Raw genomic sequence first — 15246 nt, 5'->3', positions numbered from 1 at the left:
ATAAGAGAGAAAATATGGTATTTGTTCTTTTGTGATTGATTCATTTCACTGAGCGTAATAGTCTCTAATTGGGACCACCTATGTGTAAATAATATAATTTCATTCTTCTTAATAGCCAAATAATATTTCATGGAGTTAATGTACCACAGTTTCTTTAACCACTTTTCTTTGGACGCACATCTGGATTGTTTCCATGTCTTTGCTGTTGTAGATTGTGCTGCTGTAAATATAGGATTACAGATCCTGTTCTCATATGCAGATTCCACTTTTATTGGGTAGCTGGGTCATATGGCAGGTTTATTTGCAATTTTCCAAGCACTCTCCATACTGATTTCCACAGTGATTGTATTAGCCTACACTCCCACCAGTGGTGAAGGAGGGTGCCTTTCTCCCCACATCCACATCAGCAGGTGTTGTTAGTTGAGTTCTGAATGTAGGCCAGTCTCACTGGAGTTAGGTGGTACCTCAAGGTGGTTTTCATTTGTATCTCACTTATGGCTAGGGAGCCTGAGCATCTTTTCATATGTCTGTTAGCCATTTGAATCTATTCTTTTGAAAAATGTCTGTTATTTTCCTTTGTCCATTTTGCTACAGGGTTGGGTTACTTTAAATTTTGTTTTGGGTTTTTTTGTTTGTTTTTTGTTTTTTTGTTTTTTTCTGTACCTGGGTTTCTGAAGCTCTTGGTAGATTCTGGATATTAGTCCCCTAACACTTGGATAGTATGTGCAAATTTTCTCCCATTTCTGTTGGTTGCTTCTACACTTTAACTGCTTCCTTTGCTATTCAGAAACTTTTTAGTTTGTTGTAGTCCCATTTGTTTATTTTGACTTTGATTGCCTTTGCTTTTGCTGTCTTTTCTTTTCTTTTTCTAAAGATTTATTTGTTTTTATTGCAAAGCCAAATATACACAGAGGAGGATAGACAGAGCAGAAGATCTTCTGCCCGATGATTCACTCCCCAAGTGACTATAACAGCCAGTGCTGCGCTGATCTGAAGCCAGGAGCCAGGAATTTCCTCCAGGTCTCCTACACGGGTGCTTTTGGGCTACACGGCTTTGGGCCATCCTCAACTGCTTTCCCAGGCTCCAAGCAGGGAGCTGGATGGGAAGTGGAACTGCCAGGATTAGAACCGGTGCCATATGGGATCCTGGTGGTTTCAAGATGAGGACTTAAGCCACTGTACTGGGCCCTAAGTGTCTTTTCTAAAAAGTCTTTCCCTATTCCTATATCTTGGAGTGTGCTTCCTATGTTTTCCTTTAATAGTTTGATGGTTTCTGGTGTAGATTTAGGTCCTTGATCCATTTAGAGCTAATTTTCATATAATGTGATAGGTGTGGGTCTTGCTTCTTAATTCTGCAAGTTGCTATCCAATTGTCCTAATAGATTTGTTGAATAGACCAGGATTTTTGTCTGGATTGTTTTCAGTTTTCTTGCCAAAGATTAGTTGAATTTACATGTATGGGCTCCCTTCTGGTTTTTCTATTCTGTTCCACTGGTCTTCTTCTCTGTTTCTGTATCAGTACAAGACTGTTTCAATAACCACTGCTCTGAAATATGTTTTGAGGTCTGGAATTGTGATTCCTCCAGCTTCATTTCTATTTTACAGGATAACTTTAGCTATTCATGGTCTTTTGTGATTTCAGATGAACTTTTGTATAATCTTTTCTATTTCTGAGAAGAATATTGTTAGGATTTTGATTGGGATTATGTTGAATCTATGTATTGCTTTTGGTCATATGCTCATTTTAATAATGCTAACCTTGCCAATCCAGGAACACAGTAAGATTCTCCATTTTTCAAGGTCTTCTTCTATTTCCTTTTAAATGACCTGGCAGAATTTGAATTATTGCCACCAGCTTAGAGATTAGGAAGCTGGGAAAGCTTTGTGGCTCAGTGCATTAAGCTGTCACTTGGAATCTCTGCACCCATACTTGAGTGCCTTGGGACTGAGAGCCATATACTCCATTTCCAGTTCAGCTACCTGTTCATGTGCCCAGAAGGTGGCAGATGATGGCTCAACTCTTTTAGTTCCTGCCACCCATGTGAAAGACCAGATGGAGTCCCTTGTTCCCAGCTTCCATCTGAACCAGTCCTGGATATTGTGTGCATTCTGGGGAGTGAACGAGTGGGTGAAAGTTTTTTTCTCTCTTTGTTTGTCTCTGTCTCTGTCACTCTGACTTTAAAATATCTTTTTAAAAGAAACTGGAAATTTAAAAAGGTATGAAAACTAAAGCAATAAATCATGTGGCAGAGGTAGGAATCAACTCTGAACAGATTGTTAAAAACTAAAGTTTGTTCTTTGTATGAGTGTAAAATAACTAAACTCCACACAGTTCCCAAAGTGGAAAATGCATGATGGTTTACTTACTGTGAGCTTCAGGCAAGCATGATTTTTGAAAGTGTCCCTTTGCAGTTGCTATTGCTAAGGCGCTGAGATGGAGGAAATGGAATTTGATCTCCTGTCTGCATTACTCCACAGCTCGTGCTTGCACACGGCGCTCCACTCCCAGGAGTGTGTCTCAGCTCATTCTGATGTCCTCTGGGTCTGTCTTCATCTGATTCTATGCTACATTTGCCTCATGGCAGAAATCACCTCTGATATGAAAGTTAGCATCCAGTCTTCCTTTCTGCAGTAGTTTCAAGATTTCTGTTACAACACAGTATCAACTGTCTACTTCAATTACTAAAAGTATTCTTTTTTTTTTCAAGTACAAACACAACATTTTATTTTATTTTTTTTACTATACGAAAATTGCCATTTATTTATTTTTTTAAAAAAGATAAAGCAAACATTTATTAAACAATAATAAAAACATTCCATCAAATTACAAAACCTGAGCAAGAAAAATAAACGGCACATGCTTAACTGTAGTTGACATTCAAATAAAATTTACATTCCCAAAATATTATACAGTAATTAGAAAATACCAGCCAAAGTAATATTAGGATACTTTTACGTGCGATCTCAACAAATTTGAACAGAAGCAAATTTTAACAAAGGTAAATTTTACAGTGAAACATAGCAGTAGATTAAGGATCTTAACATGTTTATTTTACTGCTATTTGACACTATGATACAAAAATAAGAGGATTTACTTGACATTTTTAATAAATATCTCATGGGCTGTTGAGTGCCTTACTGGTGAAAAGATTTAACTGGCTAATCTCATCAATCCATTTTGTACATTTAGTAAGCATCATCTCTGCCCTACATAACTTTTAATGCAATTCACAGCACACAAATGGTTATCATATTAAATACATAATCAACTCGGACTTCTCAACAACAAGGAAATTAGTAAACCATCAAATGGACTGCTTACCATACACTTTCCTCATAACTAAATAACACACAAAAAAATCAAAATAATATTTGTCATCACTCTAAACTATTGGCAGCAACTGACGGAAACTGCCAATTTGCCATATTCATGTTCACAACATGCTCAATATACTCTGCTATTACTTCATCCATGAAATGCCAACATGCCTAGAACAGAGAATTTTCACCATCTCTTGCTGTGGGACCTGACTTGCAGCAATCTATATTTAGATCAGAACTCCATGGGCACTTGATGAACTCTACCTTTCCATGTTGGCTTTCTTATATGAGAGAGAATATATGGTATTTATTCTTTTGTGATTGACTCATTTCGCTGAGCATAATAGTTTCTAGTTGGGACCACCTGGATTTGAATAGAATAATATCGTTCTTTTTGACAGCTGAATAATATTCCATTGAATAGATGTACCACAGTTTTTTTAACCATTCTTCCTTAGATGCACATCTGGTTTGTTTCCATGACATTGCTATTGTGGATTGTGGTGCTGTGAATATAGGATTACAGATCCCCTTCTCGTGTGCAGATTTCACTTCTGTTGGGTATATTCCTAAGAGCGGGATTGCTGGGTCATATGGCAGCTTTATTTGCAATTTTCCAAGCACTCTCCATATGGATTTCCACAATGATTGTACTAGCCTAAACTCCCACCAGCAGTGAAGGAGGGTACCTTTTTCCCCACATCCACGCCAGCATGTGTTGTTTTTCGAATTCTGAATATAGGCCAGTCTCACAGGAGTTAGGTGGTACCTCAAGGTGGTTTTCATTTGTATCTCTCTGATGGCTAGAGAGCCTGAGCATCTTTTCATATGTTTATTAGCTATTTGTATCTGTTCTTTTGAGAAACGTCTGTTCATTTCCTTTGCCCATTTTGCTACAGGGTTTATTTTTTCACTATCCTTGGGTTTCTGAAGCTCTTTATAGATCCTAGATATTAGTCCCCTGTCACTTGTGTAGAATGCAAAAATTTTTTTCCCATTCTGTAGGTTGTTTCTTCACTTTGTTAATTGTTTCTTTTGCTGTACAGAAACTTTTTAGTTTGATATAGTCCCATTTGTTCATTTTGGATTTGATCGCTGTTGCTTTAGGCGTCTTTTCTAAAAAGTCTTTCCCTGTTCCTATATCTTGGAGTGCGCTTCCTATGTTTTCCTTTAGTAGTTTAATGGTTTCTGGGTGTAGATTTAAATCCTTGAGCCAATTAGAGCTGATTTTTGTATAGTGCGACAGGTACGGGTCCTGCTTCTTTATTCTGCAAGCTGCTATCCAGTTGTCCCAACAGCTTTTATTGAATAGACCAGGTTTTTTACCTGGATTGTTTTCTGTTTTCTTGTCAAAGATTAGTTGACTATACATGTGTGGATCCCCTTCTGGTGTTTCTATTCTGTTCCACTGATCTTCTTCTCTGTTTCTGTACCAGTACCAGACTGTTTTGATAACCACTGCTCTATAGTATGTCTTGAGGTCTGGAATTGTGATTCCTCCAGTTTGATTTCTATTTTTCAAGACAGCTTTAGCTATTCGTGGTCTTTTGTGGTTCCAGATGAACTTCTGTATCATCTTTTCTATTTCTGAGAAGAATATTGCTGGAATTTTGATTGGGATTGCATTGAATCTATATATTGCTTTCGGTAATATGGCCATTTTGATGATGTTGGTCCTGCCAATCCAAGAACATGGTAAGGTTCTCCATTTTTCAAGATCTTCTTCTATTTCTTTTTAAAATGATTTATAGTTTTCATTGTAGAGGTCTTTCACATCTTTAGTTAACTTAATTCCTAGGTATTTAAGATTCCTTTCCTCTATTTTAAAGGGAACTGTACTTACAATTTCTTCCTCAGTGGCGGAATTCTTATGATTTGACTTTTATATTTGAAATGCTGAGAGGTGAAAAATATGATCCCATTCATTCTGAGAAAAAAAAAAAGCTTCACTAAGGAAGGCTGTTTCAGCTTGGATGAATGGCCTCCCAATAGGTGGACTTGGCCTTCTCATGAAGAAAGATCCTGAAGGCTGAGTAATGTCTTCATATTTCTCCTTGACATTGCAGAAGACCCTTCCTCACAATTATTTAATAAATCTCCCTGCTTTAAATGTTTCCCCTCTTCGTCATTTCTAGTGTCAAAAGAGCTACACACAGTGATTCTGGTGCTTTGCTCCTGAGTTTTTTAATACAACCTCTTAATCACATGCATCATGCGCAAGCAAATTATGCTATTTAATCCTTATAGAAAACCAAGTATTAATAGTGGTAGAGACAACAGTGTGGCATGTTGTTTCTTAATATAAAGAAACTAAGATTAAGAGAGATCCATTTCTTATCCAAGATCATAAACCCAAGGAATTGGCTGGATGGGGTCTAAGACTCAAGTTTCTTATGATTTTAATCTAGTGGTCTCTCCACTACAACTAAAATGGAACTTAATTCCCCATTTCACTGATGCCACGTTATATGTATCAGCATGTTGCCGTAAAGCAAATGTACCAAACTCTGTGACTTAAAACAATAAGTATGTGTCATGTTCACAAACCATTACGTTACATATGTGGTTCTACTGACCTTGGCTGGGCTCCCTTACATGTTGGAAAGGTCAGATAGCTAAAGGCTGATGTATGATGATCTCTGGTAGACAACAAGGCTCTTTTTCTTGTCATCTTTCATTGTCTCTAAAGATAGTCTGGCTTGATCACATAATGGCAGTAAGTTCCCACAAAGGAGAACTTAATGTCCAGGGTTTTAACTGGCACGCATTTGGGCAGTGCTAGTAACAAGACAATTCCCATTTCAAAAGGAAGGGAAATGACTGCAGTTTTGGGTGGGAAGGGATTTGAAGTCATGGAGCAAATGATGTGGATCCAAGAGGAATGGGAAATTACAGTTGTCCTGCTCTCATCATCTCTTGCTGACTGAGATGAATGAAATTCAGAAGAGACAATCAATTTATCCAGGGATTCCACAGAAGTTATGGTAGAGTGAAGGCTAGTGAGAAGGAACAGGAGGTAGAAACCTGAAAACTCCAGTGAGTTAAAAGATGTCAGTGCAGCTGTTTAGATTTTTTTGTCACATTCTTAATCTTTGTCATATAGTTGCTTCTCCTCGTTGCTCATCTAGAACTTTCTAAAACAAACCTACTAAGAATTAGGTGTGGAGAGGTGCTTCCATTCTGTTAGAAAAAAAAAAAAGATAATCAGCTTGAAATAATTCCACATGCATATTGACATAAGTTTAAAATATTAGTGGGCATGGTGCAATAGCGTAAAAGTTAAAGTCCTGGCCTTAAATGTGCCGGGATCCCATATGGGCGCTGGTTCTATTCCCGGCAGCTCTGCTTCCCATCCAGCCCCCTACTTGTGACCTGGAAAAGCATTTGAGGACAGACCAAAGCCTTGGGACCCTGCACCCGTGTGGGAGACCCGGAAAGGAGTTCCCGGCTCCTGGCTTCAGATTAGTGCAGCACTGGCCGTTGCGACCACTTGGGGAGTGAACCATCGGGCAGAAGATCTTCCTCTCTGTATCTCCTCCTCTCTGTACCTTTGCCTTTCCAATAAATAAATAAATAAATAAATCTTTAAAAAGATTGATATTGTTATCTATAAATTTTTATTATTTTATTCATTTATGTTCATTGTCTTTACTCCATCAAATCAGAAGGTGATTACAAAAGAAAAAGACCTCATTATTTTCTTTTTTAAAAAAGATTTATTTATTTTTACTGAAAAAGCAGATTACAGAAAGAAGGGGAGATAGAAAGAGCTTCCATCCACTGGTTTACTCCTAAAAAGGCTGCAATGCCTAGCAGGGCTGATCCAAAGCCAAGAGCCAGAAGCTTCTTATAGGTCTCCCATACAGCTGAAGGGTCCCAAGCTCTTGAGTCATCCTCTACTGCTTTCCCAGGCCAGAAGCAGGCAGCTGGATCAAAAGTGAAGCATCCTAGACCCAATGTAATAGGCTAGTACCTGAAGTCCTGTTTTGTATCTCATATGGGTACCAGTTCCTATCCCAGCTGATTCACTTTTCTTTTAGCTCCCAGCTCTTTGCCTGGGAGGCAGTTGAGAATGGTCCCAAATCTTGACTCAGCTCCAGCTGTTTTGGCCACTTGGGCAATGAATTAACACATGGAAGATCTTTCTGTCTCTCCTTCTCTTTGTAAATCTGACTTTCCAAGAAAATACATTAATAAATCTTTTTTAAAATAAAAATAAATAAACAGTGAATCATCCAGGACATGAATCAGCGTCCATTTGTGATGCTGGCATTTGGGGGTAGAGGGTTGAACAGTTGAGCCAATGCTCAACCCCCTACACATTTTGCAGTTAAAATATCTGGGCGATAGAATATTAGGAAGAATATAGCCAAAGACCCAGTCAATTCTCTCACTTTACTAATAAGCCCACTATCCTGTTGGTTAATGTAAGCCAATTAGTAGCAGCAAGAAGCAACCCAAATTTTATTTAATGAATATGAAGCTGTGTAATAAAATACTTATTTTCATACTTTTAAATTTTATACATCTGTTTCATTGGAATCAAGTCTACTCATGTCACACATAATAAAGATTATTTCACATATTTATAAGATATGTTTTATATGACTTAGAAGTCAGATATACAGAGAGGAGGAGAGACAAAGAGGAAGCATTTTCATCCCTTGATTTACTCCTCAAGCGGCCACAATAGCCAGAGCTGCACTGATCCGAAGCCAGGAGCCAGGAACCTCTTCTGGGTCTCCCACGCAATTGCAGGATCCCAAGGCTTTGGGCCATGCTTCACTGCTTTCCTAGGTGACAAGCATGGAGCTACCGCACCAGGCCCTGATTATTTCAGATGTTTCACAGGGCTAGTTCGGTGAAAAGACATGATCAACTCATTCCTGATTCAGGCAATTGGAGAAAATGCTTCAAAACCAGTCCATTTAATTTTCTTTATTTCCCAGGTTCGGCTTTGTCATAATACTTGAATTTTATCCAAAAGAATCTTTTCCTTCCACACAGCTGATTTGGTATCATTTAACAAATTGCTAATTGCTGTTATGATAGGTGAAAAGATAAAGATGAGGTCATTTAAAGTTTGAAACACATAATATATACTATCTTACATAACATATAGAAATTATATCTTATATGACATACATATAAATATATAACATGGGCACAAATTAATTTAACAATGTCAAAATTTGGAAGTATATTTACTAAATATCATTGCAAACATTACTTAATTTTATTTCCTCAACAATGTGTATAGACAGAAGACAAAATGGAGGCATGTGTACATTTACACATTTCCCTAAGATGTTGAATTACATGAGGAAAACAAAGCAGCAAAGGCAGCATGTAGGATTAGCTACGGAGAATAAGACCCGTTGTGGTGTCCAAGGGAATCCCCACAGGCACAGTGAGAAAAACAATGCCAGGCTGCTAGCAATGGTTAGTCTGCATTATGGGATTATAAACACCTTTTATGCCCATTTTTATTTCTTTTTGCAGTGAGTATTAGGAAAAAAGTAAGCTATTAAAAGTGCTCACACGCACTGTGGTGATAGTGACTGTTGTGAGGCCTTACCAAGGTCAATAAGGAGCATATTCCAAGAACAGTGGAACCTAGAGCAGGTGTTGGCTTAGATTCAGAGCTTATCTCTGGAAACTCAGGTTTGCAGTAGTTAGTTTGATATATAGATGCAAAAATAAAGAAGCATACATGTGGGTATGGAAGCATACTTTAGAATAATACATTCATATCAATATTTTCTCTGGCTTTGTCACTAAAATAGCCTAACTGACACAACTGAAGAACAATGAGGATGCTAGGGGTCCAGATCATGATTTTTAATTATCTACTACAAGGACCCTGGATTTCAGACAAAATGGCTCATTTAAGTATTAGGGAAGGGAGATTATACTATTAATTTATACCAAGAAAGAGAATATCATGGAAAATGCAATTAAAATATGAGAGATTTTTTGCAAAATAATTTGAAATCTTCCATGTTGTTTAAGGCATTTACTACAATCATTTTTTTAAAGATTTATTTATTTTTGTTTGAAATTCAGTTATACATACAGCAGAGAGCCAGAAAGGAAGAGCTCCCATCAGATGTTCTCTCTGCAATGGCCAGAGCTGACTGATACAAATCCAGGAGTCAATAGCTACTTGGTCTCCCACGCTGGTTCATGGTCCTAAGGCTTTGGGCAATTCTCTGCTGCTCTCCCAAGCCACAAGCAGGGATCTGGAAATGGAAGTAGAGCAACCAGAATGTTAACTGGGGCCAAAATGTGGTCCTGGCACATGCAAAGCAAGAATTTAGTGACTAGGACATCACACTGGGCCCTCCCAAAACTTTTTCAACACTCCTCACACTCTTCCAACAGTTATAAATATCTCCTTAAAGAAGTATCAAATAACCATTCAAGAATATTCTGTGTACCAGGAAAAGTAATGATAAATTTATAACCATTTGAAGAAACAGTAATGCATGAATCCATATGCCATAAATCAATTAGTGGATCTGTGAATCAGGAAAACAATTGATTCCTTGAACAGAGTGCTAGTCAATGTGGAAGCAATGATGGAATTTTAAAAATCACAGTTTCGTGAGTCTCAGGCCAAGGCATCTCAATGCTCAGATCCCTGACTCCAGCCACTGTGTGCACGTGGTGAGCTGTCCCAGGCCCTCCTGGACTCCAGAGGCTGCTCCCTTTGGGGTGAATACACCAAAGAGGGAAGTCTTGGGGGCTGGGCAGGTCCGGGGCACACCTGCCAGTCTCATTGAGCAGTGAACGGGATTCGGGAGGGGTGCGACCTTGGGCCTGGTGGTTTAAACCTGCAGCCTGCCAGCTGCTAGTGGGTCTTAGGCCGAGATGTCTCCATGCTCGGACCCCTGACTCCAGCCACCACGTGCACGTGGTGAGCTGTCCACGGGCCTGCTAGTGCATCATTGGGCACCAGACTCCGCCTGCTGACGACCCGGCCGGGAGCTCTGGGATTTTGGTTCTTTAAATCGCTGCTTAGGTAGCGTCAGGTTGAACCCACTGTGCTTCTGGGATGTGAATCAATCCTAAAGATTCCAAATGACAGTAACTGTTCCTTTAAAAAACTTATAATCACTGAACAATACTGACCACTGAACACCAGTCCATGCAAAATCTAAGGCTCGGGGCTTGTCTAGCAGGATCATACCGTTACCTGACATGATGATGGATCAGAAGACGGGTCACATTAGGCAGGGTCATGACATTAACTAGCCCTCGAGAGAACCATATCCAGGGAAAGATTCTGTGGGGGATGTGTGGGCCAAACCTTGTGATAATTCTAGACCCACTGCTTAGCTCAAGAGTTTGGGTGGTCATGGACTAAGCTAGTTGTGAGCAAGGAGCTTGCCATCAATCACAGGTAAAGGAACCTTAACAGTCTGGACTGGTAAAGGCATCCTGAATAGGGTGTGGGGTGGGCCAGGCTACAACGTTCACCAGCTCATACAAGGCCAAATGGAAGGCCAGACTTCACTGGGACCTGGCCTAAAACACAATGACATGTATGAGAACTGGGTCTGGGAGAGGATCAAGTGTAGGAACTAGGGAAACTCCCTTGGTGAGTCATAGCTCCCGCTGATGAACATGTGGTCCAGACCTGGGGATCGGACAAGCTGGGCAAAGTAACTCCAACAGCTGGCCAGTGTGTGAATTGGTAATGGAATGGGGTGTACTGGGCAGGACTGAGCAAACCTTAGCTAACAAGCAAAACTAGATACCAAGATGGAGCACAGGTCATGCCAAGCTAGGCTCTTGCACCTACTGATTTGCGTGAGCCAGGGATGCTAAGCCACAGTATCTAAGGCAGGGGTCAGGACAGGTGAGGGGCTGAGCCAAGCTGAATCAGAGCAACCACTGGCAGGCACGCAATCTATGGCTGGGAACAGGCCCAGCTGTGGAGCTAAGGGGACACCCTAACTGGCTTGAGGTTCCAATCAAGAGGCACGTGGGCTGGAATGGGGGCTGCGTTCTGAACAGAATATGGTTGTAGTCTCCCTTGGTATGGGTATGGACTGGGACTGGATGCACCAAGCTGGGCCAGACCCCAACACCGTCTGGTGTCCTGGAGTACTAGAGTAGCTGTCCGACTGACTAGGCTAGGTCTCAACCCCTACTGAGTCATGTGTGAACCATATGTGGGTATGGACGAGCCATGGCTGGGCTGAAACATCTACCAGCAAGGGCTGGTTGGGTTGAAGGCAAGTCAGGAAAAAACACTGTTCTTGCTAGGACAGGAGGTGAACTGAGTAGGGCTGGCTCATGGACCCCCTGGTATGCGCGAAATCTGGCATTGGGAGGGGTTCTGATGGAGGAGCCTGGGCAACTCCTCTGGCAGGACACAGAACCGGCAGGGAAGCGCAAGAAGCATGATAGGAAACAGCCCAGAACAGGCCATGGAAAGTTTCCCACTGGCATACATTTGGCATGGTTTGGACACAGACCAGGTTGAATCAGTTCACGTCATCCACTGGCAAATCAGAACACCAGAACAGAGTGTGGGTCAAGCCAGGTTCAGTAGCAACAAAAACCAGCACACAATACGGAATGCCAAGATGAAGTTACCTTTACTGGATGTGACTGCAGCACCCAACAGCACACATGAGAACCAGGAAGCCAGCAGGTGGAATATGGGGGAGCTCCCATGCTGGACAGCTACTCCCACTGGAGAGCATGAGTTGGGATGGGAAAAGTCCAGACTAAGCAAGGCTGCAACACCTGTGTGCCTCATGTGGACTAGATCAGGGAAAAGCCAGGCTGGGCAGATTATTCCTACTGGTGCAAGCATAAATTAGAGTGGGTGGGGATTGTTTGGGCTTAGCCACAGCATCAGCTGGCAGAAGCTGGCACTGGGGCAAATTCTGTCAAGTCAAACCACAGAACCACCTGGAGTTTGCATAACCCGGGAGTGGGAGAGGCCTGGGAGGGAAATAGTGGGCTCCTCCCTCTTGGGTTACAACTTCCATGCGAGGGCACGAAAACTGGGACAGGGGCTGGGGTGGATAGACAGAGAGGCACCCAACAACATCTGTGAGGGCTGAATAGTGGAGCTGGTTAGATGCAACTAAACTTTAATACCCATTGACATGTATGAGAGCCAAATGGGATATGGGACAGACTGGACTACTGCTACACATACTGGCAAACCAGGGTAGGGGGCGGGCCTGGTAGGGGTTATTGTGGGTTGCTTCGACTAGGCTGCAGCTCTCACTGGCTTATGGGAGGGCCAAGTATGTGCTGGGCAGAACCAAGCTGAACTGCAACACCCATTGGTTCCAGTGGAAGTTGGGGCTGAAAACAGAATCAACCCAGCAATTGCAACCACCAGCTGATTGGGGCAATGGACTGTGCCGGGCCCTGTACTTGCTAGTACATACAAGAATCTGGTCTGGGAACACCTCAGAAAAACTTTATTTGAGGATCTCCCCAATCGAACTGCCGGACTCAAAACCCTAACCATGAAAAGAAGACAGAACAAGTCAATCAACCAACTCATCTATATGTTGGCAGCGAAAAATTGGGCAAACGGAGACTATGATGGGCTATGTCAATCAATGGATACGTAAACGACCTTATCATGCTTGGAGTAGCGAGAATGGCAGCAATTCATAACTGGTGAACTATCAAACCACTTGAGCAAGAACCTCGGGGAACTGGAGTGGGTGGGAGACTGGGTGGGATTCTCCATTATTATGCCATTTTACATCAAATACATGAAACAAACAATATGGAAATAATAGTCTTACCCACTTTCTTGTAGCCCTTGAAGCTTTTTTAAACTAATTAGCTATGTAAAGATTGTCAAAATTACAATAAAAAATGGAAAAAAAAAATCACAGTTTTATAACCATTGGTCTTAAATATTTTAGTCAATAAATAGCAATGGAAACTAGTGGACATTAATTTAGTAAGGAATGATTTATTAATGTAGTCAAAAAATATTTTTAGTTATCAAGAAGAAAGCAAGAGCTTTACAAGGGAAACTTGGTAAACATGAACTTGATTGTGTGAGAAAATCAGTAAGGAGAGAAATCAAAACTGCACAACATAATCCAAGCACTAACTCTGAGATGGTAAAAGAAAGTAGGTCCTTAATTTGCAATAGGCACATGTTCCTGATTCCCAGACTTCTTCCTGAAACCCTGACACAAAGGATTATGGTGGAACCTTGTAATTGTGGAAATGAACCGTCCGTGAGTGATCAGGTTGTATGTGGGTCTCTGGTTGGTCCCGAGTGCTCATGGCTTCCTTTACTCAGCAATAGGAGGCAGGCATGTTCTGCTACATTTACTGCATTGGTGACCTGGATGCAGTCTTCTGGAGACTAAAGGCAGATGGTTGCCATTGGTTTGCTCAAGGTCTGGGGCTTCTCAGAATGGAGTGGAGCATTAGGATACTAACTATAGAGGTAAAAACTGAAAGCTGGTCTTGTTATCTGCAGTCTGTTGGACTTGCCTAAACCAGGCACTACTCCCCATTCCCTTAATTTAGTGATTCACTTTCTAGCAAGGAGTTGGCTTCTTTGTAGTCATCAGAGAGTGGAGAGAAGAAATTCAAGGTAGGAGAGAGATGGGGACCTAATAGAGTCTGCCTCAGAGGCTTTGGAGTTGAGGCTTTGTTTCAGTGTTAGAAGCAGAGGGAGAATGGGGAGGGAGGCTGGAGCAGTTACACAATCAAAGCCCATCAGTGTCACTGTGGTGTCCCATGATGAGGGAGGAAGATGTTTCTCCAGAGGAAGGGATGACTTAAATTTTAGGAACCCCGGTTTCATACTTACTTGATTGTATTTGGAAAAATTTCCATTTATGGACTGAAGAATTTCATGCATAGTTTTGTTGTTTGTTAATTGATGTTTGAAAGCCTAGAGGCTAGATGCACATGGGAGGTCAGGCAGGCCTCCACTTCTGCTGTCCTTTTACTTATTGTCCTATTACTTTTACAGTACCTCACCTATCAGCCCCCAAACACATGGACTTTGAACTCCCACATTCTGTGTTCTGCTGAATTCAGATGGTTTCCACATGCAAATAAGCTACTAGACCTCCACGCTCAGATACCTTGCAGACTGTTCCTCTGCTCAAGTTTTTCTAAAGTGAGGTTTAGGACACCAATCCCTGTCAGGCACCAACACCACCTGACAAGGTAACTCTTCTGTTTCTGTCTTTCAGGAAAGCGGGCATGCCTTGGAGAACAGTTGGCCAAGACTGAGCTGTTCATTTTCTTCACTTCCCTCATGCAAAAATTTACCTTCAGGCCCCCAAGCAATGAGAAACTGAGCTTAAAGTGCAAAATGGGCCTCACCCTTACCCCTATGAGCCACCGCCTCTGTGCCATTCCACGGGCGTGACAGTGTCAAAAATGAAGAAGTGACATGAGCTGTGAAGCCACTGTGCCTGCCCAGATGTGAGCAGCCTAAACAAAAGTGCCTGTGAAAGATGAAAGTAGTTGAGAGAAGTTGCTCCCTTCAGGAACTAGATCCAAATTCCAGCTCTACTTTTTTAAATTAACCCAGGGATAAGCATTCATGTTCTAAATGATTTACCTCTTCATCCAAGAGATAAAAAGGGATAATACACCTTTGCTAAAGAACGTATTTGTGAGACTCATTGCAAATAAATTGATTTATAATTCACAAAGTGCATCATAAAAGTTGTGATTGTAATGGGTTTGCTTCCCATCTCCTTTCTTAGATTTGCTTCTAAGTCACATAACCACTCGTTGTGGAATAAACATAAAACTCTTTAGGGTCTTTAAGACTTCAGGGCAAGATGTTGTGAAAGAGGGGATGAAAGTTGGAATGTGGAACCTGGATACAGCCACGGAGATTATCGAGTTTGTCTCCCCTATTTAGTAGCATTTTGAATGCTTCACCTTGTTTCAGCC

The 15246-nt window shown here is 41.2% G+C and overlaps 1 protein-coding gene across 4 annotated transcripts in view; it reads left to right on the top strand.

The window, feature by feature from the left end:
* Positions 1-15012, top strand: part of LOC131478359 (cytochrome P450 2J1-like) — a 74212-nt gene extending 59200 nt beyond the window's left edge. For all 4 annotated transcript variants that reach the window (XM_058657267.1, XM_058657276.1, XM_058657254.1 and 1 more), the window contains one exon: positions 14532-15012. In XM_058657267.1, the coding sequence (XP_058513250.1) occupies positions 14532-14710 (179 nt within the window). In that variant the 3' untranslated portion in view covers positions 14711-15012. The remainder of the gene's footprint in view (positions 1-14531) is intronic.
* The last annotated feature ends 234 nt before the right edge of the window (positions 15013-15246 follow it).

Source organism: Ochotona princeps, chromosome 2 (assembly GCF_030435755.1).
Source record: "Ochotona princeps isolate mOchPri1 chromosome 2, mOchPri1.hap1, whole genome shotgun sequence".
In the NCBI taxonomy this organism is placed as follows: Eukaryota; Metazoa; Chordata; class Mammalia; order Lagomorpha; family Ochotonidae; genus Ochotona; species Ochotona princeps.
Note: the sequence above shows the minus strand (reverse complement) of the source record. Positions and strands in the feature narration are given on the sequence as shown.